The sequence below is a fragment of the Anser anser genome (assembly GCF_964211835.1).
Source record: "Anser anser genome assembly, chromosome: 9".
Lineage (NCBI taxonomy): Eukaryota > Metazoa > Chordata > Aves > Anseriformes > Anatidae > Anser > Anser anser.
The window spans coordinates 19,763,993-19,790,472 of NC_139729.1; the positions used below are offsets into that span (position 1 = coordinate 19,763,993).

General features: G+C 44.5%; 1 protein-coding gene across 6 annotated transcripts in view; it reads right to left on the reverse strand.

Moving 5' to 3' along the window:
* Nucleotides 1-26,480, reverse strand: part of SENP5 (SUMO specific peptidase 5) — a 180,530-nt gene that overhangs the window by 28,985 nt on the left and 125,065 nt on the right. For 2 of the 6 annotated variants that reach the window (XM_083848394.1, XM_083848393.1), the window contains 8 exons: nucleotides 23,626-23,731; nucleotides 23,325-23,472; nucleotides 22,645-22,692; nucleotides 20,678-20,755; nucleotides 17,912-18,049; nucleotides 16,136-16,219; nucleotides 14,695-14,745; nucleotides 1,969-14,601 (listed from right to left, as the gene is read on the reverse strand). In XM_083848394.1, coding sequence (XP_083704520.1) covers nucleotides 14,491-14,601; nucleotides 14,695-14,745; nucleotides 16,136-16,219; nucleotides 17,912-18,049; nucleotides 20,678-20,755; nucleotides 22,645-22,692; nucleotides 23,325-23,472; nucleotides 23,626-23,731 — 764 coding nt within the window. In that variant the 3' untranslated portion in view covers nucleotides 1,969-14,490. Of the gene's footprint in view, nucleotides 1-1,968; nucleotides 14,620-14,694; nucleotides 14,746-16,135; nucleotides 16,220-17,911; nucleotides 18,050-20,677; nucleotides 20,756-22,644; nucleotides 22,693-23,324; nucleotides 23,473-23,625; nucleotides 23,732-26,480 lie in introns of those variants that run through there. The other 4 variants (XR_014588049.1, XM_083848392.1, XM_083848391.1 and 1 more) reach the window with 3 other exon arrangements.

Sequence of the window (26,480 nt, forward strand, 5' to 3'; positions counted from 1 at the left end):
CCGCAGCTGGTTTAAATCATCGCGCTCTTCCCATTTCCCCGCGCAGGGCAGCGCTTGAAGATTTTCCTTTCTCTTCTGCTGAAATGTGACTCTAATTAGATGATAACAAGGCTCTGACATTTTCTAATTGTAATCCTATCCGTGCAAGGGGACATTATTAAAACGATTAAAATTATTGATAAAGGGGAGGAAGGACGCTCGGTCAGAGAACTTGATATTTGGCCCATAGCACCGGGAGGGGGGGGACGGGCCTGGCTCCATCCCCGGGACAAGAGCACCCTGCACCTGAGGAATCACCCGACTGGGCAGGGACAGGTGTGGGGAGCCCCTGGAGACATTTCCCTGCTGGTTGGGACCACTTCAAAATGGGGGACGAGGTCAGCTGAACCAGCCTGCTGGGAATTCACCCCATTTTGCCTTCAAGTAGCTGCCCCGCGGCGGGTGTAGGCCACAGGCAGGCCCGCGTGTCGGATGCAACGCCACCCTGCAGGCTGAGCTCCTGTCACCACACTGACCCCCAGGAAAGGTGGTTTTGGGACAAAAGGTGGTCCCAGCCTGCGGGGAGAACAAATGAGGAGCAGCTTCCTCAGGCCTGAAGCTTCTAAGGAGATAGCTGGGCCCAGCTCCCTCCACACCTGTACACACTAATGTATGAGTCCCAGTGCAAACATTTCCACTTCGCATTATGTAGCTTTTAGACACTCTTTCTGGAAGGTTTTAGCTGCATGAAAGACAGGAATTAGCATCTGGGGAGAAGCAATTGGGCTCTCATCTGCTCAGGTGAAATTAAAGGGAACCGTACCCCTGTTCACAAGATGAGCTGGTTTATTTTTTTTACTTTTTAAAGCCAGGCCTCTTCTCTCTGCAGGCACAAGCAAGAAACAGATGGGAAAAAGTCCTGAGGGCCTCAAGTTTCCACCAGGTAATGGTGAAGAGGGCAAGGTTTTACCTTTACTGCCTTCGAAACCCTGCGAGGCAACGCAGCAGTTACATCTCCTGAGGCAGGAGGCAGGCACACACATCCTACACCCTTTCCCCAAACCCACCATCAGGCCCCGCACACCCAGCAATGTGCCACAGGACACCAGTGAGAAGTGAGGGACATCCCAGCAAGGACCTACCTGGCAGTCCCCGAGCACCAGGGCCGGACCCCTCGCTGGTCCCAGCAGTCCCTGATGGCATCGCTCCTGCAGGATCCCATGGTTTTATCTGGGGGATGCCTCACGCCGGGCAGGGCTGATCTGGAACCAGGCAGGGAGCTGCGTGGCGTGGCAGGAGGCAGATCCGAGCCAGTTTTCTTCTCCGGAAACCTCGGGGATCTCCCTTGGTGTTTCCCAGAATAACCCCACGGCTCCTCTAATTTCCTACAGCTGCTGCACACCAGCGCAGCAGCAGCCGGCGGCGGCACCCGCAGCGTCCCCAGCCCAGCCCTCAGAGGCAGCAGGGATGTCCCTGGTACAGCCCCAGTGCCACAGCCTGGGGGGTGGGGAAACTCTCATATCTGCAGGGAAAAGGCTCATTTTGTGATGCCAAAAGATAGCAATAACAATGTAAAGGGGATAGAGAAACCCAGGCGTTGAAGCCTGCTAGCCCAGCCAGCCTACAGGCTCTGATACCAGCCATCCCTGCTCCCCAAGGGCAGGGAAGATGCACGGCGCTGCCATTCCCAACTCACACCTATCCCTGTGCTTCAGGATAAAACAGAGCAGGAATTTTCCGAGCAGCCAGTGACCACCAGACTGCCTGCCTGCAGCATCCACAGCCCTGCTCAGCGTGGCTTCCTCCACCTGAGAGGTGCAGAGACACTGCTGGGGGGCCAGCAGTCAGCACATGCCAGAGTATGGGGCGTCTGAGACATCTCTCCCCAGTAACTGTTCACACGCAGGGTCTAACCACCAGTACACAGAGGACTGAAGACACCAGCGAGCTGCAGCACTTCTCAAAAAGTCCTTCAGAGCTTGCAAACCATTTGCAGACAACAATTTATTCATCCAATTTACACCTTATTTCTGTTCACAAGCAGATCATAGTCTCCATGAAATTGCTCATTGCTAGAAATTATGCAGCAAATATTTCAGTATACGTATCTCCAGCAAATTGCCTGCAGCCAGTGCTATTTCCCTATTCACAGCCAGAAATCTGAGCTGTTTTGCTAGGACATACAGCTCCCATAGCATGGCTCATTCCCTGTCACAGAGGTATGATGCTCTCCGATCCTGGCACCGACAGGCAGCGCTCCTTAGCTTATAAATAAAAGCTCACAACAGAATCAACCTTACAGTGCAAATATTCATGATTATGAATTTGAAAATCACTTCCTATGAATAAGCCTGCACAGTTTGCATTAAAATATGCTGCTTCAGCATCATTCCTGCCAGTGTACATGTTTGCTAGAACAGCCACAGAGAGCAAACCCAAAAAGGTCACAAAGGGAAAGCGAACAAATTTATTGAGATATTCAAACATATGTTTGGTGCTGGTTAAAAAAAAAAAAAGCTGCAAAACCACAGATAGTGTCTCCATCACCCTTGGAGACTGCACTATGCAGAGCTCACTATGCAGGGACAGAGGTCTCAGCTAATTGAAAAATTGATTAATTTTTTATACCTACCAACTTCCGTATTTTGAAGGTTTTAATTTCTCTTAAAAATGTTGAAGATTTCTTTGAAAAAGATTTAGAATTCATATTGGAAACCCACAAAGGAGTTTTAAGACTCTACCTTCTTATTTTAATAAAATGTAGTTTAGATTTTTTTTTTCCTGGAAATATCTTCATTAAATACAAGAGGAACTAAAGGGCATGCTAATATAATTCACAGACGATACTAAATTAGGATATATTGTACACGGCAGTGCGGACTGAGAAATAATACAAAGGGCCCCAGAGAGATTGGAAACCTGGGTAGAAAATAAATGAGATTCAATTTGGAAAAATGCCGTCGATGCCTCTAGGGAAAATAATTTGAAACACACGGAAACCTGGGAAGCAGGAATGGCTAACAGGGAGTTTAAAACAATAACAGAGAGAAAATTGGTCTGCAAAGCATTACGGACCCCCTCTAACGCCCGCTGGAGTCAGCGGAGGTTCCTGCTGGCTGCAGCGAGGCCTGGGGCCGCGGAGGTGCCTCGCACCGCGCTGATGGCGGAGGAAGCAGCAGAAGTGTCCCCGAGGACGGGCTCACCAACCAGGGCAGCCCTGGGTCAAATCCACGGGGAGGTGACCAGGCGGGGGATCAGAGAAAGGGAGTCACAACTTGTCCCCCTCTGCCCACGAGGGCAGGCCTCAGCAGCAGCGCTGGAGGCTCACCAGGCTCACCTTCCCCACAGCTTTCTCCTATAGACACCGTGTTTGGGTACTGACTCGGTCCCTGCTGATTACAGCAGGCGTTTGGACGTGTCCCTCTGAAATCACCATTAGAAAGATGCTTTATGGAAGAAATTCCTGATCCAAGCAAGGAACTGGCAGAACTGAAGGCCAAATGCAAATGCTCTGCCGAGTTGGGCCTGTAATGCCTGGGTATCCTGTGGGATGGATTGTGACCTTGCTCAAGTCCCCCCAGTTCCCCTTCCCTCCACAAACACGTGCTTCCCCCATCTGGTTTTTGAGAAAACGAGGTGGGGAGGACTAAACATGAGTTTTGGTAGAGGAATGACGGGTTGCCCAGCTTTCAGCTTCACAAAGCAGGAGGGCAAACCACTGCTGGCAAGGAGGAGAAAGCACGTCAGGGACAAGAGGGAGGCCTGGAGGAGCCCCTCACAGGAAGGGTCTCCTCACCTCTCCGGAGGGCTGTGGGCAAGGGGCCCGGCCTCCAACGCAGCCTCCCACAGCCAGAGGCCACGGCTGCAGCCTCAGCTCACCGCACCTCCTAGCAGCCACCGCACGCAGCGGGGCCGTGGGATGGCCAAACCACAACGGCCCCAACCCTCACGGCTGCACCAGGCCAGCCAACTTGCAGGATGAAGACTGATCTTTATTATTATTATTATTTTTGAAAGGGTTGGTACCATCTCCCTAGGGCACTCGCAGCTCTGCTCACCTGCCTTCTGTATTTCAAGAAGCCATCTAAGCCTATATATTCCAGATGATAAACTCTACCTAGTAATTTTCTCCTTTTCATTAAAATCATTTACACCACAAGAACTTAAAACAAAAATCAATTTCAGAGGAAACAAAGAGGAGCAGACCAAGGACTCCTGCTTTCCACTGCTGTTTTTCAGCTTCTAAAAGGCACACTCCACTTACGAACCTGGGCATTGCATATATATATTTTAAAAGCTAACAGTGCAAACACTTGTTACGGTATCCATCATTTATTCTTGACCTTACAAAAAACAGAGCTTGTCAGGTAACAGCATTTCTGACATTTTGAAGTTGTTTTCTTTCACCTTCGGGACAGAAATAAAATCTTAGAACATTTTGTTGAATGAGCTTTCAGAAGCGGGGCTTTGGAGACACCTAACGAAAGGCAAGTTTTTTTCTAGATAAGGTTGAAATTACGTAAGACTTCCCAGCGACCCAAAAAACTCTAAGGGAAGAGATCATTTCCTCAAAGCTTTCCCAATTAAATGCAATTGTTCCCTTTCCTGGATGAAAACTCCAGCACAGGGGTGGGGGTGAGGATGGTTTTGATGGTCCTGCCCAGAGCCCCTCGCAGGCTCTTGGAGACATTCATCTCAGATCAGAGGGAACTTGTTTACTCTTTTCCAGGACTATTGATTTTTAGCCACATCTCTGAAGCAGCTTATATCTAGCTCTCACAAGAGGGGTCCTTAGGAATTAAAGATACGAACATGAGACTCGCTCTTGAAGTCCCCGGGAAACACCAGTGAGGAGGTTTGAAAAGGCATTTTCCTGCACTCGAGGACTGCCACAACACACTGACTTGCTAATCAACATCGAGCTTCAGCCTGCAAATATTTAAGGGAGAAACAAGGAGATCTTGGGAGCTGTGCCACGAATAGCACAGCAGCAACCAACTCACAGCCTCCAATGTCTTCTCTCAGGTCACCGACAACTAGATTTTTTTTTTAAAGGTCTAACAAAGTGGTTTGAATCAAACATTTGCATCCCTCTTTAAAAAAAATATCCCGTTTCTAATTTTGAATGCAACAGCATGCATCAAAGCAAAAAATGAAGTGTAATGAATTACCTAAATCAATGGAGATATGCTGCTTTCACTCAGTCTTCAGGGTGTCAGGGACGTGGGATTTTTAATGGGTTGTATAATCAGAAAGAAAGCATCCTTAGCTTTATGATACACCTAGCAGTCAGTGTCAGTCTTTAGACTGGAACAAGGCATGAATTTTTATAGTTGAATGCAAGTATTTACAATTTTATCACGCAGAAAGTTCATCTCCACTACCAGTTTCCAGTCCAGCCACTAAGTGCAAGGCAAGGGGATTTTCACCCAGCCCAGCACTGGGGAACCAGGGAGTCTTCCTGCCCTTGCTCTCCCAGGAAATGCAAGTCTCTGGGGAAGGATGAGAGCTACGATTTCTAGACTCTTGGAAAAAAAGAAAAGCCACACAAACCATTTCAAAAAGCTGTAGGCACCCAACCAGTAAACACAGACCTCTGGTCTCTCACGTAAGTGATTTTTGGAAATCCTCTTCACAGCTACGGAGTCCCCAGATACCTGATGAAATGTGTCCTGTTGTGAGCAGAATCTGTCACGTTCATTGCCTTATAGTCAATCACTTAGAAATGCAAAATGTGGTTTGACAAGCTTCGTTTCTGTATTTAACTAGTTTTAGAAGTATTTTGTATATTTTAATTGTATGCCGATCTTCATCCGAGTGCAGTTCAATAAAATTCAGCTTAAAAACCATCTAAATGTAACATTCACTTTTTGAAAAAGTTAAGGTTTTGAATACAAACATTGAGCTATGTAATTGTTTAAATGAGCATTCCTTTACCATATCATCCTCCCTAGTACGAAGTAGTGCCATATTTAATGCAAGCAGCTATATTTGGTTACAAATCATATTTTAGCAATTATACTACACAGCAAGAATGAACAACTCTGTAGTTTTTAATAAAATGCACATGAGAAACAGGATCTTTAATTTACATTTATTTTTATCTTGCTCGTTCATGAAAAGTCATGTTCAAAAACTACTTTGCCTTGTCTTTTCATCAGAGCAAAGCAGGGCTATGTGTGAGCTCGGCACGGTTCTACTGACACCCCAGCACCAGGCGACACACAACTTTCGGCCCAGCTCAGGACTGAGCTGCATCGGGAGCTCCAAACTCAGATGTTACACTTCCACAGTTTGCCAAGGGAAGACAGCACCAATATCGCAAGCGGCGAAGCCCTCTGGAATTTAGGGCCTGGAGGTACTTACACACAGCCGTTGGGAAGCGGCACTACCACCCTCCTCGAGGGGAGCACACCCTGCTATCCGTTGCCTCCAGCAGGTTTGGCACCTGGCAGCCTGGCAGGTTCCTGCAGCTTCGCACATGACGGGACCTGGCACCTACACCTCGCAGAGACCTTGCTGTCCTATGGGCAAACCACGCAGTCCTGATACTTCAACAGGCCCCTGAAGCCAAAATTCCTCTTTAATGCCTACCGAAGGCTCCAATTAATTCTCACTGGCAGCAGACAGGCATCTTAAATTCACCGTGCTTCAGCCCTTAATTGACAGGTCTGATCATTAAGGCTAAGAGGAGGAGGAGGGAGGGAAAGAGGCAGGGAAGGGCTGAAGAATGCAAGATGACAGGGCTACCTTGGGAACAAACGAACAAATTTCCATCAAAACCGCCTTGCATCCGCCTTGCATCTCCTACTGCCTCGGCGGTGCGTCAGATGCCGGAAAGGATCCTCGCGTCAACGCGCTTAGCTCCTGCTTGAGGACAAGCAAGCCTCCTCCAGCTACCCCACACAGCAAGTACATTAACATTTTTTAGTGAAGATGATAAACCTGGAGCAGATCAGTAACTCGAGAAGGGCATTGACTTACGCATTAGGGACCGCGGAGCAGAGCTGGCTATCAGCGGCAAGGTCAGGAGGTGCAGCATTTTCCCAACGCGCTCCTTGAAATTCTCCAAGCCAAAGCCTTCCCCAGACCCAGATCTGCCACAGATGGGACAAGGACGCTGAGAAATCCCATCAGTGAAGTAGATGGAAAAAGGATACAAGGGCAAAGCCATCGCAGTGCAGTTCACTTTCTGTCCACTGCGTGGATTAGCATAATTAATGAAGTATTTAGAAACTTTTAGACTAGGAGGCAATGCCACCTAGTGAAGAGGAGCAGGACGGCATGTGACAGACAGGGGACATCCCCAAAGGGCTGGTGACAGGGTGGGTGCTGAGGCAGCAAGCTCTCACTGGTGCCCCTGGGCTCAGCACCAACGCCCAGCAGCATGGGCATCTGGCACTGGTGCCAGTATTAACCCAGGCATCCTACCCCACCCCACCATCTGCACCCCTACGCCCGGCAGCTACACAAACAGAAGTTCAAAGACATTTTAACCGATGAATAATTTAAAGAAAAATGCGTTTTCAGTAGGCCTTGAATTTAAATTTTCCTTCAATGAGGCCTTTTAAAGCCAGAAAATATACAGCTCAAAAATGACAGATGGCTTTAAAATTAGAGATCAGATTATACAGGAATCTATAAAGGTATTGCAGAGAAAAAGCAGCCCTGAATGCTACTAAATTTAGGCTAAAGCCCAAGCAGACACCAGCAATTAAATCAAAATTCCAAAAAATTCATGGCCCAGAGGCTGTCACAGCGCTCGGCAGTGGCTGACAGCCACAGCACAGCCCAACTGCCTAGCAGAGGGCAACTGGTTCCCATTGCTCTGAACCATTTTCCATTAAAAGATCCAAACAGAGAGCAAGTCAGACTCTCCACACAAGATATTTGATGCAGCAGTTTTTGGGGACTTTTTTTTTTTTTTTTCCCCCTAAACGAATTCCTGGTTCTGTTTAGTTATTTGCAAAACCATGTCAAGTTATGAGCCTATGACCACAAATCAGACTGAAGTAGCTACTGATGTGGTTTCTCCCCCACTACCACCAGCATTTGCCATGGTAATACAGAGCTATAAAAATAACAGTCATGATCTATAGTAAGGCAGCAGTTTGATCAGACTAAAGACTTCTGGTATGCAAGACTTCTCTACCAAAAAATGTTTCGGTCAATTTGTAAAATTGATGGGACTCCGGAGTAATCGTGCCGGAGCCAAACACTTACATGTTTGATACAGAGGGATTTTCAGTGGATTTGATGGAGGGTGGAAGGAAGGGCGGTGTTTGCTTTAACGTACACATTCTTTTTGCAAGTGTGGTGCAGATTTTGCTGAGAAACGTGCAAGAACACAACGACCAACGTGGCAGGCGACACGCAACCAGAAGACACCGTGCCTCGGTCAAGGCGTTCGCAGGGAGCTGGCGCGCAGAGCGCACGCTGCTGTGACGGTGCTTGCGTGACATCTGGTGGTCAAAAAGTACCCCAGGAGGAGCCACGGGCCTCACACTACGCCCAGGTACCCTGCAGAGCCACAGGAAAGGCCAACAGCCCTGCCAGGAACTTTGCTGGCACCCAAGTGCTCAGTTTCTTAATGTACACTCTGGTAAAATACTCAAGCAGTGATTTGGGGGAACTGAACATGTATGCTCCCTGGTTTCTAAAGAGCACCGATCCTCTCGAATTACACCCCCAGTCCCTTAGAAAGACAAGCAAGTGTCTAAAAGAATGCTAGGTGGCCATAAATTTAAGGCATTGCTTTTCATTAGCCTAAAGCTTTTAGGCATTTTTAAGCTATATTTAGGTTCTAAAGGAAAAAAAAAAAGTTCATCTGAACTGTGATCCAGCAGAGGACAAAACCACAAACTCTGCCAAAAATCAAGCCCTGAAGTCTGTTCTCTGCCCTTTAATAGCAGCACTTAAAGGTTGCCTCCTTATCCTGATTGTGTGAGAAACAGAAGCATTTCAGTACACAGCACTGAAAGCAGATCTACAAAGACAGGGCTCCTGAAAGAGAAAAGAACATACTTATTGAAGGTACACACTCGAAAACTTCTCTGTACCTCAGACTCCTTTGTTTTAAAACAAACAAAACAGAAAACCCAAAGAAGCCAGCAACTGAAAGGTGAGCTGGAATCAGCCTCATCTGTAAGAGCCTTCGGGCAGCCCTGCTGCTTGCAGCGGAGCAGGAGCACGCCTCTCTGCCTTCCAATAGGCTGGAGCTGTCAGAGAAGCTGAAGATAAATTGTCAAGCCATAACAGTCCTAAACAAACGTGATGCTCAGCTGAATGCTGCAGACGGAGTTTCTTCTTTAGCTGCAGCTGCTGCCTGCATTAAGTTGATCTAAAATGCATGGGCTAGAAGCAAGACACCCTCCTATGTGCACAGCAGAGTAACTGTCCCTGCAGAAGGCATCTCTTCCCCACATTTCTCTCTCACTAATCCCAAAGGTTTCCATAAACAAGGCAGCTCCTTGTCTGTATCAAGCTCATGTACCATAAACATGACCTGACCTACATTATCCAGTTAAATACATCTTATTTAAAGCTCAGTTTCTCCCCTGCCTTTCAGCCCCTGACACATTTAACGCAACGCAGTGCAAACAGATTCTCGATCCCTTCTCCTCCCAGCCACTTCTCCAAGCTGCCTGTAAGGAGGCTCAGGTAACCCAAGCATTAGGTAAGGTCTGCAACTGCAAGAAAGTCCCATGCCAGGGGAGATGAGATATCAGCAAAGCTGAAGGCAAACACAGAAATTAAGAAAAAAAAAAAAAAAACTTGCCAGAGTTTCAGGCAGGGGTAGGAGCTGCTTTGCACATGTCCTGCTTACATGTGTTCAGAGCAAACAAGTCAGTTTATTTCTCAAGATATTTCATTCAGTTTACAACAGCTTTTAGCTCTGCAGTTTGTAATATTACACGCTCTGAAAAGTAAATTCAATCCCCAAATTCTTCTAGTTGGTTACTCATAAAATCCATTAAGTTCAGGCACAAGCAAACCAGACTCATCTCTTTCCCTCCCAATGCCTATTACATATAAATAGTAATTATTGTTCCTGGCAAGGCTCTAGTGTCTCTTATGATTTTGTACTTTAATGATCTGATTTCTTAGCACTTTCCAATGAAAGGATATATTTAACAAGCATCCATGTTTCCTCCTCCATGATAGGATTTTAAAATTATGAACGTAATAAAGACAATGATGTTGCCAGTCTCATGATTAATAGCTTAAAGAGTCATTCACTAAGCCTTCATTCCCCCCATTATCACAAATTCACAAGCTGTATGGCTTTGTAAAATTCAGCGAAGACAAGATTTAACTCCGTAGTTACATAGCTAAATCAACAAGCAATACCAGAAGGGCATTAATTTAGTTTGATCTAGAAAAGCAATTTAAGTCCTACCTGTTCTGTTGACAGATCTGTGTTTTTTTAAATGCCACCTTAGTAGAAAGTGTCTAATGCAAGATTTCCACCCTTATTTATGCAGTATGTGACATCTCCAATCTTGTACGCTGTCACAGCTCAAACCACAGTAAGCTATATCACTGCGATGCTACGGAGCAGAGAGCATCATTAGCGTACAGTTCAGAGTTATTGAACTAATAAACTGGAGAGGCTTCTCCTAATACAACAGAGATCCCAAAACAAGCTGCTACAAACATTCCCTCAACCATCACATCAGTTGCTTTTAAAATTAAAATGAAACCAAACTGCTGAAAGAAAATAGGGTTTATGGTAAAACTCAATTTTATTACTTCACAGGAACATGGGCTTCATTTGACGCGAGAACACACCCACAAAACACAGATGTTGCTCGATGGAGTTCAGTCTACGTCACTTCCCAAGGTTTAAATTTTCACATTAACTTGAATAAATGCTACAGGAGATAATGCCAATCAAACCTCCGAGGAAATAAAGATAGGTTGAACATTATGCCAGAGATGCAACCCAAGGCATCGACTCTTCACAAGTCTGTCTGGCTCAGCTATCAGTGCAAGTGAAACGTTCGAGATATCACCTTCACACTCAAAAGGGCCAGGTAAGAATGGAGCAACAGCACATTAAACAGCACAAAGGTCCATCCTCCATTCTGCAATATCTAAAGGCTTAGCAATAGGTATTTCTCTGCCCTGCAGAATCAAGGCCACATTTTCAATTTTTGTTTGATTTATATCAGCTGCAGAGTCATTCTAAGCTATAGATTAAAGCAAACAAAATGGAAACTAATAATTTATTTCCAATTGTGTTTAAGGTTTATTACAACTCAGGTAGCTTGCATTTGTCATGCATGAGATGGAGCCTTCACCAGTTCTGGGACTATTTGTATAATTCAGTACAGCGAGACAATCTCTTCCGAACAAGTCATGAAATTTAAGCATTAGCCAAACCAGTTCAGAGTGATTTATGAAATTCTGAATATCACATTAATGGAATAGCTAACAGCCATAACTACATCCACACAAATATGCCTCTCATAATAAAAACACTCTACATAGTTCTGAATGTTTTAAGAAATGGTAAAATGACTGCAGATTATGGAGTCCATCTCCTCTAAGGCATCAAAGACATTCTCAAGGAGGAGTTAATTAGTCCAGTTTCACAAGATACACCATTACAGAGTCTGAGATTCTGACGGCCTGTGATTAATTTCCACCCTACACCAACATACTTTGCTTACATTAGCTCTGTTTTCAATTTCCCCTCCTTTTTTTCAGAGGCCTCTCACTGGTGTATTCACAGTTGGAGACTCGAGTTCAACTTCTCTGTACTGCCCCATAACCAACTGGAACACTTGTCGGCAAACCTCTAGATGACAAGGAAGCACATGAGAAGTACTTTCCAACATGCGTCTTTCCCCACCCTGTTCCCCGATTCACAAGGCAGCAGATTCAAATGCAAGCCCCCCTCCCCTCACACGATCTGGTGCACATATGCACTTGCTTCAAAGCATCCGTATTCCTGCTAAACACAAAGTTCACAGAAATACCATCCTTTTATTGCTGCCACTGATAAAGGGATCAGGATTAAAGACTCTCACATTGAGAAGACAGATTCCTACCAACTAGTTGTGGGCAGCAAGTGTCAGGAGAGGACTCTATATGGTCCAGTGCTCCAACGTATTCCCACGCCATGAAAAACGTCCATGAACACAGCATCTTTCACGAAAACTAAGGGACTTCATGGGAAGCACTGCCACTCCCAGGCCAGTACACTGGCACTGCACATTTTTCAAACTTCCTTACCAACATTTTAAGTTCTGAATATAAAGACAACTCGCTTCTGCAGTTCCCTTTTGCAGGGAGTCTTGCTTGAGGACATAGCTCCACTTGCATGCATCCAAAGTTGGCACTGCTTTCGTGCCTCTTCCTGGCCAACCCATCCTCTCTTTGCTCATCTGGTATAAACATTCAGTGAAAAGTTTCACTGGGGCAAGACGTCCCCTGTCCTCTGGGCCTTTTGGCTGAGTTAGTTTTAACCCAGATCAGTTGAGCTGGTCTCACCACACTGCAGCATGAGCATTTGTGCCATTCACGTGATAGCATGGAGAGAAGATGAGAACGGCAGCACTAGCCTAAATGCTGTAGCCTAGCACACGAGAAACTACATCCCAAGCTTCAGTTTTCATTGAAGTCACCCTCCACTGCTCCCAGTCACTCACCCCAAGAAGAAGCTGCTGTTTGTATAGGCAACGCTTTGGAGAAACACAGAAACCATGTGCTGTGGGGACCTCTGCACAATACAATGGGCAAATCTATCCTTGGCCAGTCTGGGTCTTATATATATTTTTTTTGATTCAGTAAATTCCCTGATTAAGTTATCTAACCAAGAACTAAAGGCCTTCCTTATCTTGCTAAACCAAGCCAGTCCTTGCCAGCTGCCAACATGTGGAAGTGGGAACACACTAGGATACTGCCAAACCTCCTTCTCCAGCACAACTCAGCATGCACAAGCTTCCACCCCCTGGCCTGACTGCTCTCGACACTCTCTCATTTCTCCCTGCTCCCTCTGATGACCTAGGAGGGATTTGCACCTGGCTTTGCTCAAGCCTGAATTAATCTGCAAGGCAGGGAAGTCAACGTGGTCTTCTTCTGTCAGAAGTCAGGGCTATGGACAGACACCGAGTCAAAGTGAATCTGTGCAACAGATGACGTTGAGCACTGAGAACAGCTTTCCCCTGGGCTCACTTCCTTAACTGGCCCAAAAACAGAGCGAAGGCATTTGCTGGTGTAGCAGTCCCATACAACAGCCTCTTCAGACAAAACCGGCTTTCTTCAGCAAGAAGCACACCACAGCTTAGAGATCAAGGCGAAAAAACAAAAGTCTCAAGATCCACTGTTCTCACTTATCCCTGCTCAGTGTAACAATACGGCAAAGTTCAGTGTTGGATTTACAGCCTCCAATCCCTCTGGAGCAGAACAGTTTTTGTGTGTTCCTACCCACCACAAGTGCTATTATTCCCAACCATGAGTGCTACTGAACGCAAACGAAACTAGGGATGCTTGAGACAATCAAATAGCAGATGCAAGAGAAATGAATTAATTTATATTTGAATAAAGGAAAAAGCCAATGGGAGGTTAAAGACAACAAGCTAGAAAGGAGTTCATTTGAAGACAGAGCTGAAGGGAGATGCAAAATGGTACATTTCATTTCATATTGCGGAACTGAAAAATGACTCAAAGCCATCTGAGATTTAAACAGTTACAGCCAAAGATTTTATCTTAGTATCTGAGCTGTGACTCTTCAGGGCCAGGTTTATAATTCTCCTTAATACACACACCATGGAGACTTCTGCAGCATATAGGAACATACTATCAATCTGACTGAACGCCTTTGCACTTTTTATTATACAGACAAGGGCCGAAGCTTTCTTTTTGTGCAAGGGCTGCTTTTTATCTATAGCGACAGGCTGATAATGACAGCTGGATAAGTGTTAACAGAACAAACTTTATTAGCAACTTTAGCTATTTAAAAAACAGGTCTCCAGAAATTAAATCTGTAGATGAGTTATTTAGCCACCCTAAAAAGTGGTAATTCAGTACTATACGGCCACATCAGGGACAACAGAATACTCAAATAGGTTCCAGCTGTTCTTTTTATGGCATTGAGTTTTTTTGATACATTCAAAGCATTATTGCATCAGAAAACATATCATGCATCTTTATGTTTCCAGACAAATTCACCTGTATTTGTCATTTCTAGCTACATCTCGAAGGTGCACCAAATCTACAGTTTTATGGTTTAGTTGCATGCTTTGCCTATACGCATGCTGAGATAATAAATATTAAATACAGGAAAGAACATAAGAGAACCAAACTGACATAAGGAATATTATACGGCAACTCTGTTATGTTCTGCCAGTTAAAGAGCTTGTCAAAAAATTGAGGTAACAACAGTGGCCACACCACTCAGCTGAGAATCGCTCAAAATTCACGGAAGTTTTCAGAAATTCAAGTACACAAACACCAGCTGCAACTTGTCAGAAATGCCAGAGAAATTAGGTTGGCTGCATTTTATTAGTCTATTAGCTGGCGTTCACACAGCTCCTTGTAAATCCTTTTTCTCACTCGGGGCATATCTTCCTGGGAGAACTGAAAAGGCTGGTCTAAGGCGAGGCACTTGCAGTACTGAGGAAAAGGAAAAGGCTTGATTGAAAAAAGGACATTTACAATGTGAACAATACAGGCCACTGATTATTTTTTAAAAAGCAGTCCTCTTACCTGGAGCACAAAAACCCCACAGTCACTGTCATTTTTCTGTTGTGGAATGCACTAAAGGAGAACAAACAAGAATAGACGTGTTAGATCCTTACCCGTCCTTAAAGAATTAAAGTCCTGCTTCAAGTCCAAAAGCAGATTCTGCGAAACAATTAAGTACATTGTTCCCAGAACCAACTGTTTTGCAGCAGCAGGAACTGGAGTTGTCATTACTTATTCCAGTCCCAACTTTTGCAAGGTGACACTCAACACCATGTTAGAACAACACCTAACATTCAGAAAAACATATTGTATAGGCCTGAAAACAAATTACAAATCTTTCTTTCAAGTTTATTTTCTTTTAGTGACCTATGCAGAACAGCTTCTCAATTAGTTTAAATAAATGTTTGTACAGCGCTATCTGCTTCACACAGGACCGAACTATAGCAGCAAAGTCACACAGGTCTAGAGGAAGATTATTCTCAGCATCCATGCTACCGACAGCGGCTTTCCTCCCCCTGCCACACCAAAGGTTCTCAAAGAAGACAAAGGGCAGCACGCTGTCAGACAACAGGACTCAGCGAGGCAGTCTCAAACGACAACTTTCAACCTTTGTTACTTCGCCAGACATGCTGAATTTTGACATGCAGAGCTAAAAAGTCCCACTTGTTAGTGCTGCTATGTCTCTGGAACATGAAGGGGAAAAATAATTTTTTCTCAACTCCCAAATCTTCTGGCTTACAGACTGCAGGAGGACAAACCCTGGCTGCCCAGGGTGCGCTTGAGTGTGGAAGGGAATCGTTCTGTCATCGTAGCAGCATCTAAAAATAATCCTGTGCAAAGAGGGAGTTGTTGGGAGTGTCTAGTGTGCAATGACCTGTTGTATATCTTCAGAGCCATTATGGGATGGCTACGCAAATCACATATTCCCTCATTTACACTACACACGTTATTCTCTTTTATTGCTGCCAGACTTTGTTTACTTGTGATCAAATGTAATGTGCTACAAACAGCCCTGGAGACCAAAGCTCTCTATCCATAACAAATATAAAATATAGGCAGCAGCAGCATTCGCCTGTTCCCTCCCTCACCAAATCCCATCCATTTAGCATAGTTCAGAACAGTCCTTTTGGGAGAAGTTAGGAAGCTGAGTCTCCAGCTCACTCTGTCCTTGACCTTGCACCAACATCGGCACCAGCTACAGGTTTTGCTGCACAGATATTTAACTGACCAGAGATCAGGCTCAGATCACCAAGTCACTTACAGAAAGTATTAAAGACCTGGAGGGAGTTGAATGAGTGACAGAGCTTTAATTCCCATGTGTAACCACCCGTGTAGCTCCTACCACCTTCCTTGTAGTCAGCATGAAACAATTCACTACTTATAAAAAATATATGGGTTTAGAGGCAATCTCCTAAAATCTGCCAGAAAGTCAGACTCCGGGACTCAAGGGGCTGCCATTTACCTTTGTCACAGCAGTCTGCCAACCCTGAAGAAACTCGGGGCGATTCTTCTCTTTTGCTTCAGTCAGCAAATACTTTCGAATGTTCTTTATAAAGGAAAGGGGAAAAAAAAAACAACAGCCCACTATTATTCACCAGCTAAAAAACAGGAGGGAGACATTGACATCTTTGTTGGCAACCTTTTGACAATGAGGACAAATTTCAGTTATCATTAAGCATTAGGAGCTCAGCTCAGATCTGAAGGTAAAGAGATCAGCACCTTCTAACACCAAGGCTTATTCTGGTCCATCACGGGAGACTTTAACATCCCTCAGCCCCACTGCACGCTGGCATACTTAATGCTGGGGTAGCTGTGGCACTCGTACACAAAGTCAGAGCGCTCTCAGACATGCAGAACTACACCATGCAGTCTCACACGTGCTCTCTCCATACTTACTCAGCTGACACCAACGCCTATACTTTCAGGATGATAGCCTGTTCCTGCCCAAATTTCGGTACAAAAAGCTTTGAGTTCTGCAGCTAATCAGCAAAGCTCCAGGGAGTGTTTTAGTGACATACAGGAAAAAATAGTCTGACACAAGAGAAGGAAGCAAGATAAATGAGCCTCTGGTCTTGGGTTAAGCAAATCCTTCTCCTTCTCTGTAAACAGGCTGGTGGTTTATAGCACAATTTAAACACACTCCAGCACACTGAGGTTCACCTTAATGGGTGGACCACAGAGGAATTTTGGGTATTGACCCCCTACTCCCCAGAAAGGGCAAGAAGAAAAGTGTTTCATGTTCGTAAGACAATTAAGTCAATTCAGTGCAAATGCCTTGCCCAGAGAGGGATGGGAGAGGCCACATTGCAAGGCCACGGGAGAGACTGCAGGGCTGCTGAGAGGGCCTCTGGTTTACGCAGCAGGTTCAGAAGCTAAAGAGCAGGAGGTCTCTCGCTCCCCGAACAAACATTAGCTTCACCTTCAGCAAATGCCAGAAGGAAGCTCCTATCTTCATTCAGAAGTCCTAGCTGGGAACTCTCCTGGGTACAATAATTACTACTCTGCTGTAAGCCAACAACTACACAGTTAAAAATAGAGGGCTGCTACATCAAACAAGCAATTAAGTTGACAAAATTAGCTTTTGTAAGAGGGTCATTACAATTCGCTAGTCCCAGCAAAAACTTCCTGACTGTTCTTCACAAGAAAGACTGATATTTTAACTCCAGCGTTCAGGTAGTAGCTTCAAAAGGTTGCTGGTTTATAATCAGAGGTACTCACCCCGTACTTGTGCGGACAGAGGAAAAAGGCAACACACTGTTAATAGCACAGTAACACATAAACCCCACTGGGCAGCACTATAGCATCTTCAGTCCTGTTCTCTCACCTAGGCAACCTCCTCCAAAAAAGGGCCCCAGTTTGTCATTTCCTAAAGGCAAGCCCTTTTGCAGTTTAAAGAACTGCTCTTACTCTCCTTCCGACTACCTGCTTAACCAAGGCCCTCGGCTTCGAGCCCCTGCTTTTGGTGGGAGTGACAAGACAGAGCAGTAAGAGGTGTGTGGATTACACAGTCAGGCTATTTAGGCAATACGCAATCTGACTTCAACTCCCTGGCGTGGATTCTCTCTAGGACCCCACAGGTCTGTGCTTCAGATTCCTCCTCAGCAGAGCAAGCTGATTCTCATTTCACAGACAGCAGGACAACAGACACATTGCATTTAGAGTTTAAGAGAGAAAAGGAAAAGGGGGGTTGTTGGTTTAAGAAAACAGTTCAAACTTTGCAAACAGCTGCCACTCTTACCTCTACACAAAACTTAAAATGAATGCCTTGGGAATCATAAAATGAAATGATTCGACTGGGGATGTTCACAGTAATGAGGGACCAGTGGACTTCCAGGTGAATAGGAATTAACAGGAGAGTCTTTTTGAACAAGTCCACCTGGCAAGAAGAACAATACACATTAGAGACGATTCCACAGGCACAACACAGCAACGCATGCGATGAATCATACCCAAGTCTCCTACCCACCCACCACCCCCTAACTGAAGATTTTCAGTTCTCTTCCAATACACTCCTCACGTTTCTCTCATACACAAACTTAGGAGCAGACACAAAAACACAGTTACAGCACTGAAAGTAGCTAAGGAGCATTGTGTAGTACCAGAGCTAGTCACCACTGTATTTGTGGCAAAAGTCTGCTCACATTACACTTCAACAACTGCACTGAAGTTTGAGTAACAATGGGAATACAACTGAGACTCGATAGGGGTTGGTCACATATCTTCGGTAATGGCATTCCTGCAGCATGAATACCACTGGCTTCTACGAGATCTGCATCGCGGGTAGGTGACACATCACGCAGCTGTGCTGACAAGCACCCCACAAACCCAGCAGGCTGGTGGAGTTCGCCTCCCTCTGCCGTAAGGCAGGCTCTGCGCCTGGTCTGAGGAACGCAGAAGAGGAGTGCTCTGGTGAGCAGAGGAAGGGAGGGGGAGAAGACAAAGTAGATTCATGCTTCCTTGAACTTAATGCTGTAGCAGATGTACCGTGGCCAAAGGCGGGCAAATGAGGGAGAAGGTCTTAAAGTACAGAACAAGGAGATCAGATACAACACCCCCAGTGTCTGTGAGGCAGATGAGCCCTTACGCTTTTGGAAGCCAGTCAAGCCAGGGCCTTTCATGATCTTTCTTCTCCCAGCTCCTCTCTAAACGGTTGTCTAATTGCTGGGTTTTTGGTGGTATAGTACAGAAAATAAGCAGAAATAGAATAGTGAATTAAATTAACTCATCCTGTGGAAAGATTTCTGTGCTGCCTTTTTTTTTTAAGCACTGTGCAATTTGAACAGTACATAATTGCTGCACACTGGTACAAGGCAGGTCATTTGTAGGAAAGAAAAGTGTATTTTTTGAGTAGCAGCAGGAAGCAGAAGGCAGAAAAAGGTCTGAGCACTCGCAGCAGTTACCAGCAGAGCCTTGCTCCCGACAGTGTGCTGATTGTCACAAGCATCCCTGCTCCCACCTGCAGCAACTGCTTCCTGACCACACTACAGCACACTCGGTACACAACGATCCATCATCCTCAGAGAGGAGAAGGAGATGTGAGCCAGCAGCAAGCCCGGCCCTCAAAGGAAAGCTGGAAGAAGACAGATGAACTACACCTTCTGTGATGTACTGCAGCAGCAGAGCCCGGCTAAACTCAAGAGTCCTCAAGTGGCCCTAGCTGTAGGATGGCTGCAGGCATGCAAACCTGTAGCAGGAGAGTGGAAACAGGCAGCCAAGAGCTGGAAGAGTCTTTAATGAAGACCCGATGTACAGAAATGATGGTGGCAACCTGGCGTTGTGCCAGCAAGACAGCGCAGAGCCAGGTAGCTGACATGACAGTGGATCAGAGCAGGAGCACCAGTGTGCTCAGCAGCCAGAAGGACAGACACGAGCAGGAGCTATGGAACCACAGCAGCCACAGGCAGAAGAGCACGTCCTTCTGGGCTTTGGCTGCCTGTGTCCCAGAAGAGCACGTTTATAGAGCCCGGAACAGTACTCTTGCGTGTTTGAAAAGCAGAAACAAGTTCCCCTTAATTGCATATTGCAGGATGAGGCAGTCTACTTGAATCCTTCCAAGGGAAACTCTTTAGCTCTCGTCCTTGCTTTAGAGATTCTTCAGAAATTCAAGTATAAACATCTTTAAGTAACTGTCCTGCTCTCATCTGGTCCCCCTTCAGCTGCAACATGAACACAGGCTCTGGTTCTGCTATCTACCTTCACTTCCTGGGTTTTAGACTGCTAAAGAGAACTTTTTTTTTTTTTAATCCAGCAGAAATAAGTACCAATATTCAGTGTCCCTTTAAAGAGGTTTTAATAAATTATATGAATAGATTTTATATTTGGATAATGAGTTCATCTCTAGCATTTCACAGATGTGTGCTATTTAAGAGCTCCTGCAGAAAGATCATACATTCAAGCGTGGTCCTTGATTAGTCTTGCCTCATCTCCCACATTAAAAAGGACAAATGTTCACAGAAAAGAGTGCTGCTCTTTTATTAGCTACCCCAGAAAATATTACAACCCATGATACGGTGTGGGTTCTGGAAAGCAAGGCAAATTCTGTCCTCGCCATGAAAACAACAGTATGGATTATTAATTACTGGTCTCTATTTTCTGCTAATACCTGCATATGTTACTCAGGAGCAAAAATTTTATTTTAATCAAACAATCCGAGTTTGAGATAAATGGAAGAAGCAAAATTAAGTTTGCTCTCCAGTAGATTAGTGTACCTGGCACTGTCAGGAGCAGTAAGAGATATTTCTTGCAGCTAAATTAACAGCTTGCATGAACATACACAAAGAGATAACCTACCACCGAAGATGAAGCTATTCAAAGTACAGTTTCACAACGTAAGCAGGCCAACTTCAATAGTATCACCCTACTGATTCTAGTGACCACAGCTCACTCTGTACAGCTCCTTTCCAAATCCATCCTTTCCAGATAACATATTGCACCCAGTTTCAAGTTAGTGATTCAACCCAGCCCCCAAAAACCACAGCACTGACAACGTGGAGTTAAACGATACCTTTTTAGTCCATCGTTTTACCCCATTATATCCTTTGGTAACGAGCTGTCTATGAAAAAAGCTGTTAAAGAAATGAACCTAAAAAAGAGAGAGAGGAGGAATGAGCACAGAAATCTTCATGCACAGTCATTCCCCCTCCCCCAGGAGAATTTATATAAAAAAACTTGCATTGAGGCATTATTTAATGCAGGTTTTTGAAACAGAACCCCAGCAGGGACAAACAGAGGCTTTGCCAAGCCTAAACTATCGCTGTTTTCAGCAGACAAAGAAAGCAAGCTTTATTTCCCCATAATATATGATGTGAGTCATTGCAGCATTTGTATTTACACTTTGGTATCTCCAGGCATATCATGTTTAATTTTTTGTTTGGGATGGGACTGGGAGAAAAACACTGGGACAAGGAGTTAGTTTTTGCTGTTCTTTACAGGGATTAAGGAAGAGATCATTGGGCTGACAAAATGGGGGTGGTGAAAAGGGAAGTAACTTTGGCTTCTAGTTGCTGGAAGCTCTGAGACTCAAAAAAAAAAAAGAAATCAAAATAAAATTTCATCAAAACAGTTATGAGATTTAATCCAACAACATGGTCATTTGCATTCAACTGCTATGACCAGCTCCAGACTTCAGACAAAAACTGTATTGTGTTATTTAAAAGCATTTTTAAGTTAAACCACATCTGTTTTTTGAGTAACTAAAAACCTACGTTTATGGAAAAAAAATGCAGACTTATGTTAAAAACAATTATTTAGCTCCAGGTTAACACTGTTATCCCCTGTGCTTAGCTTCTTGCAATTACAGGAATGGATTAATACAAATGCAAAACTGCAACATCTGTTTTTGATAATTCTGCTAGTGTAGAGGTGGTAGAAGACTTGAATTATTACTTTAAAAAAGTTAGAAAATTCAGCATCTGAAAATGCAGGCTAACAGCCATTAGCTATGCCAGCTGACTTCAAAACCACATTCTGAGGTACCAGCACAAAATCTCCTATGAGGATTTCAATTACGCACTATGAAGAAAAAGCAGACACAAGCAAACAGATACAATCTCCAATACCACAACCCTAGCACACGCTCAGGAAGTACAGAGAATACTAATGAAGAATCACCACCACCACCAATCAAAGCAACAACGCTCTTTCTTCTGAGCTTGAAGATTTTAAGCGTTGGGTTCTGCAGAGCTCATCTAAAAATGGCTTTGTTTGGCTCTTCCTTTGTGGTCTCACCTGAAAATTGTTCAGCTCTACCAGTAAACAGATGGCTTTTTATAATTGCCGCTGCTGCAAATTTAGTGACAGAAGAGGGGGTTGTTGTTTTCTTTTCCATTTTTTTTTTTAAGTGCCACCAACAGTTAGACACTGCTGTTGGATGGCAGTAAATACTCTGCTGAGGATGCACAAACCAGCAAGCGCTGCACAGAGCCACTCTGTGTCCATTCCCCTTCAGCAGGCAGACAGCAGAAGCAGTTTGAGCTGCTGTGGTCCCCACAGCTGCGGGGTGGGTGAGCACAAGCAGCACATGTGCGTGGCTCATACTCCGCCATTCATGGTCTGTCATCTCAGCAGAAATCTGTATTTAGTGGAAATTTCAGCTAAAACACCAGACTGGTGAACAAAGGCATGGATAAAGAGCTTTAGAAGCAGACAGGATGGAGACAGAAACCTTCAGGGGAGAAGGGACTGTGGGATGGGAGCAAACAGGGCACCTACCCTCCACAGGTAGGTCAGTAACATCAGGCTAGCACGGAGACCACCTGCAGAACTAATGCAACAGATTCCTGAAACGAGTGGCAGCACTGAAAACTGTTTTAGTGCAGGAAAGGAAGAAAATTTGAGCAACAGACAGCAACAAATTGTAATGGAACCACTCAAAACATCACTGATCTAAATCTCGATCCTGTATCTGAAATATTCATCCCTTCCCTCTCAATCCCTCATTAGGTACATTCACATAAAAACAAAAACCCTCACCTTTTCAGGGACTGCATCCATTATGAGTTCACCATACATGTTAATTATCTGCAAGAGTTAGTAAATATTTGAGTATGTACAGAACAACTTTGTAAAACCCAAATTCACAAGTTCCCATAAAAAGTAGGGCCTTTCCCACTTAAAGCAGCAATAAGGAGCTGAGCAATTACAGTAACATTCTGCTGCAGTCTGAAGGACAAGCGCTCTGGAACTAATAGTGGTCTGCCCAGAGAGAGACTCTGTAACTGGCTGCTTGAAGTCTGCTTCAATCTGAAATGCAGTTTAATTCAATTTAAGTGTACCAGTGCATGCCCTGGGAACTACAGCCTTCTTGGGTTTTTGGCTGGGGGCCAGTCTGCTGCTTCACTCTGCTGTTCTGCTTTTCTACTATTGAGCTTGGGGCCGGGGGGAGACCCTAAAACACACGTGGGCAGCCATTATTTTCTCAAAATAGTGCAGTATCATTTCTGCAAAAGGAAGCAGCTTAGTTGTGACACCTCCTGTCTTCCAGGCTTGTAACCACTATTACTGCACTTGCCCTTGTAAAAGCTGCTCCCCACATTCTCTTACTTCTCAAGTAAGGAGAGCCCACCTATAGTGTAGAAGGTGAGCAACTGACACCCTAACAAAAAAGGGCTAAAAAGGGGTAAAGAACCGCACAAACACCGAGCATCTCTGACCTGGTCATTCAGCCAGTTCTGGCCTTCCAGTGTAGCTAAATCATCCATATCTAGCATGTGCTTATTATAGAAGACCCGGAAATTGCAAGTGGAGGTTTTTGGATGTTTTTCCCGGTACTTCATGATTTCCCTGGTGATAAAAGGTTTTCTAAAACGGGATTGAAGAGGCAGAAAAAAGTAAGTCAATGTCAAGGTCATATCAAATAAACTTCTAATCCTTAAGGTGTTAGACACGGAGCACGCGGTAGCAATGCAAGCAATTTGTCCTTCATAAAGTCAAGAACATGATAGTGCTACACACCTATGGGAGAAATCTTCATTAAAGACTTCTTTTAATCTTCCCATGACATCTTTTTCACAGAGTGGAACTAAACTGCCATACTTCTTCATAACTTCATCTAGGAATCCTTTAAATATACCAGAAAAATGAAAGCACAAACATGTGAAAAAACAAACAAACCAAACCAAACAAAAAACCTGCAAGCTCTGATAGTCACTTCTTCCTAGTATGAGCAGCAATCATTCTGCACCCAACCAACAGACAGCATCACACATGGTAAGTATATATTAAAAAAAAAAAAAAGAAAAAACAAGCTTAAATTGGCAACACAAATAACAGCGGGATTGGGGGGAGGAGGACAAAAATAAAGAGGCAGAAATCTGATCATTCAGCTTTAGAGGAAAAGATCAGACCCCATTCATGCCACATACACACATATCTACATCAAACTAATTATACCAGTACTACGAAGAGAATCCAGCCCACTGCCTGTTTCAATTAGCATCTTAAATAATGTTACCACAACATGAAGAGCTATCAGTTTCTGCAATAGTTCTCATTGAAAACCCAGTCTCTTCTCCTTATGGTATGCAGAATTACTTTCCTCAGACGTTAACAGCTCTGGTCTGTGGAGTGTTTGCAGTGTTCAGCTCCCCCCATCGCCAGCATTACAAACAGAAGGGACACCAGACAGATCCCAGCAAGGCTAACTCATTCACCCCAGTGTCCTAGTGCCCTTGTCTGGGAAAGCACTGGACAACCCTAACACCAAAACTAAAAGATATTAGCTGGAAATTAACAAAGAGATGAATACTGGACATTTTTTTTTTCAAAAGCCCCCAAACCCAACAACGAGGAAATAGATTTCTTTTTTTCTCAGACACAATACTAGAACAGCGGAGACACAAATCCCACCCAAGCATCCAAAACTAATTTTAGAATGAAAGAGAACAGAAAGCAGGATTTCAACACTTACTAGTGAAGAAGAGAATAAAAGACCAAGTTCTCCAGCTCTCTGAAAATGAGCTTCCAAATGCAGCAGAGAACATGTGTTGTATATACAGAAGGAAAGCTGGATGTGAGAACAGAGCCCAGGGAAACCGCACTAACCCAAATTCCAGTACCCTTCTCAGGCCTGGGTGTGAGGGGAGAGGGTATCCCTGGATGTTGCAGTATGTGCCTAGTTCTCTGCTTACTAAGACTCTAAGGATATTTCCTGGAAACTTTCAAAGATCAGGATGGGAAGAAGCAAGACAAGAAAATCCTGACAGAAGGAAGTGCCAGGAGAGCAGCAGTAAGGGAAGAACAAAAAAGAAAGGAGAGGGACCAAGAACAAAACACAGAGAGGCAGGTAAAGCAGTGGAGATACAGCAAGAACTACACCTGGAGGTGTCACAGAAGGAAGGGAGGCTCGAAGGCTGAGATCAGACAAGGAAGCATCCTTCATGAGGAGATACCCTTCCCTGCAACTCTGCCACACACTTGCCTACAGCTGTTATCCCCTACATCTTAGTAGACTGTGACAGGAAGGGTATTTCTCACTGATTAGAAGTCTACATAAAAAGATGCATGGGACTTTTAAGTGTACCTCGTTCTCTTAATCTATAAAATGTTAAAAAGCTGTTTGTTCATGCTCACAAAAAGAAGGATTGTTCTCAGAGTTACAACTCACAGTAGCAGAGCTCTAGGAGACCTCTAACTCCGACCTCGTTTGAGCTGGTGTAACTGAGTAACTTTTGGAGGAAAATACGGAGTTCAGCTCTGATACAAGACCATACAATTGTTACAAAGAGGATTTATCAGAGTCCTGTTTGATACCTAACAGTACCTCAGAACACACTAAATGCTGCTGCCCATTAACATCCACAGTCAGCTGCGACACAGGAATTCAAAACTCAAGAGCATCTACACTAGAACCGTTGCCAGCCTGGCAGTATCTTTCAGGTGTGCCGTTAATTCTTAAAAACACTCCCAAACACACAAGAAGTTATGTACAGTTATACCAAAACTAAAATGTTTTGCAGGTTTTCAGCTGAGAGAAGTATGAACGTGTAGATAACGTAGACCTGGTGTCAGCCCTCAGACAAGAGCCCCCAGCTGTGAGGAAAAGGGGAACCTACTTTCATTGAGAAGCTAGGTAAGAATTCTCTTAAAATTGCCAAAGCGTGAGAAAGTTTAGTGCATTTGCTGGCCTTTTCGTTTCCTTCTTTTTGTTTTTCTGAAGCTATTCAGGCCTCCCACAAACAGGAACACGATGGCCTATCAGACCCCAAAGCTTTAACCTTGAACTACCCTGATACAAGCTGGGCTCTTGACTGTTACAGAAGGACTGCATCCCTTTTTCTGCTGGACAAACTTCAAAACTCCTTTGCAGAAGTGGTCTGCTCGCTGTGGTACCATAGTTTTTCCTCATTTTTTTACACAATGCCTGGTCCTTGCTGGATCACGTGAAGTCAGTCACAGAGAAACACATCCCACACTAACTTGCAGATACGGAAAGCTAAATCATATTCTGAGGTCCAAACTGTCCTTCTTCACATTGTGCTTTAGGGATTCACTCGCACATTTGCAGGGGAGGGAAAGGCAGAGCGCTAGGCAAGGATAAAAAGGAGGGCAGAAAAATGAGAGCACGTCAAACTTGAAGCAGTCCCTTTAACACTAGCTGCCACTAGCTGCAGGTTTGTGGGGATTTACAAAGCCTGCTTCTCCAAAGGAAGACTTCAGGCATCAGAACACTGCTGAACTTGAACATTGTATTAAAGGTAGCAGGTGGCACAACACCTTACTTTGCTGCTCCTTACTATGTGCATACTATGCTGGTATACATAACTAAGACACCAATTACTATTTTTACCATGGTCCACGTTAGAAACTAT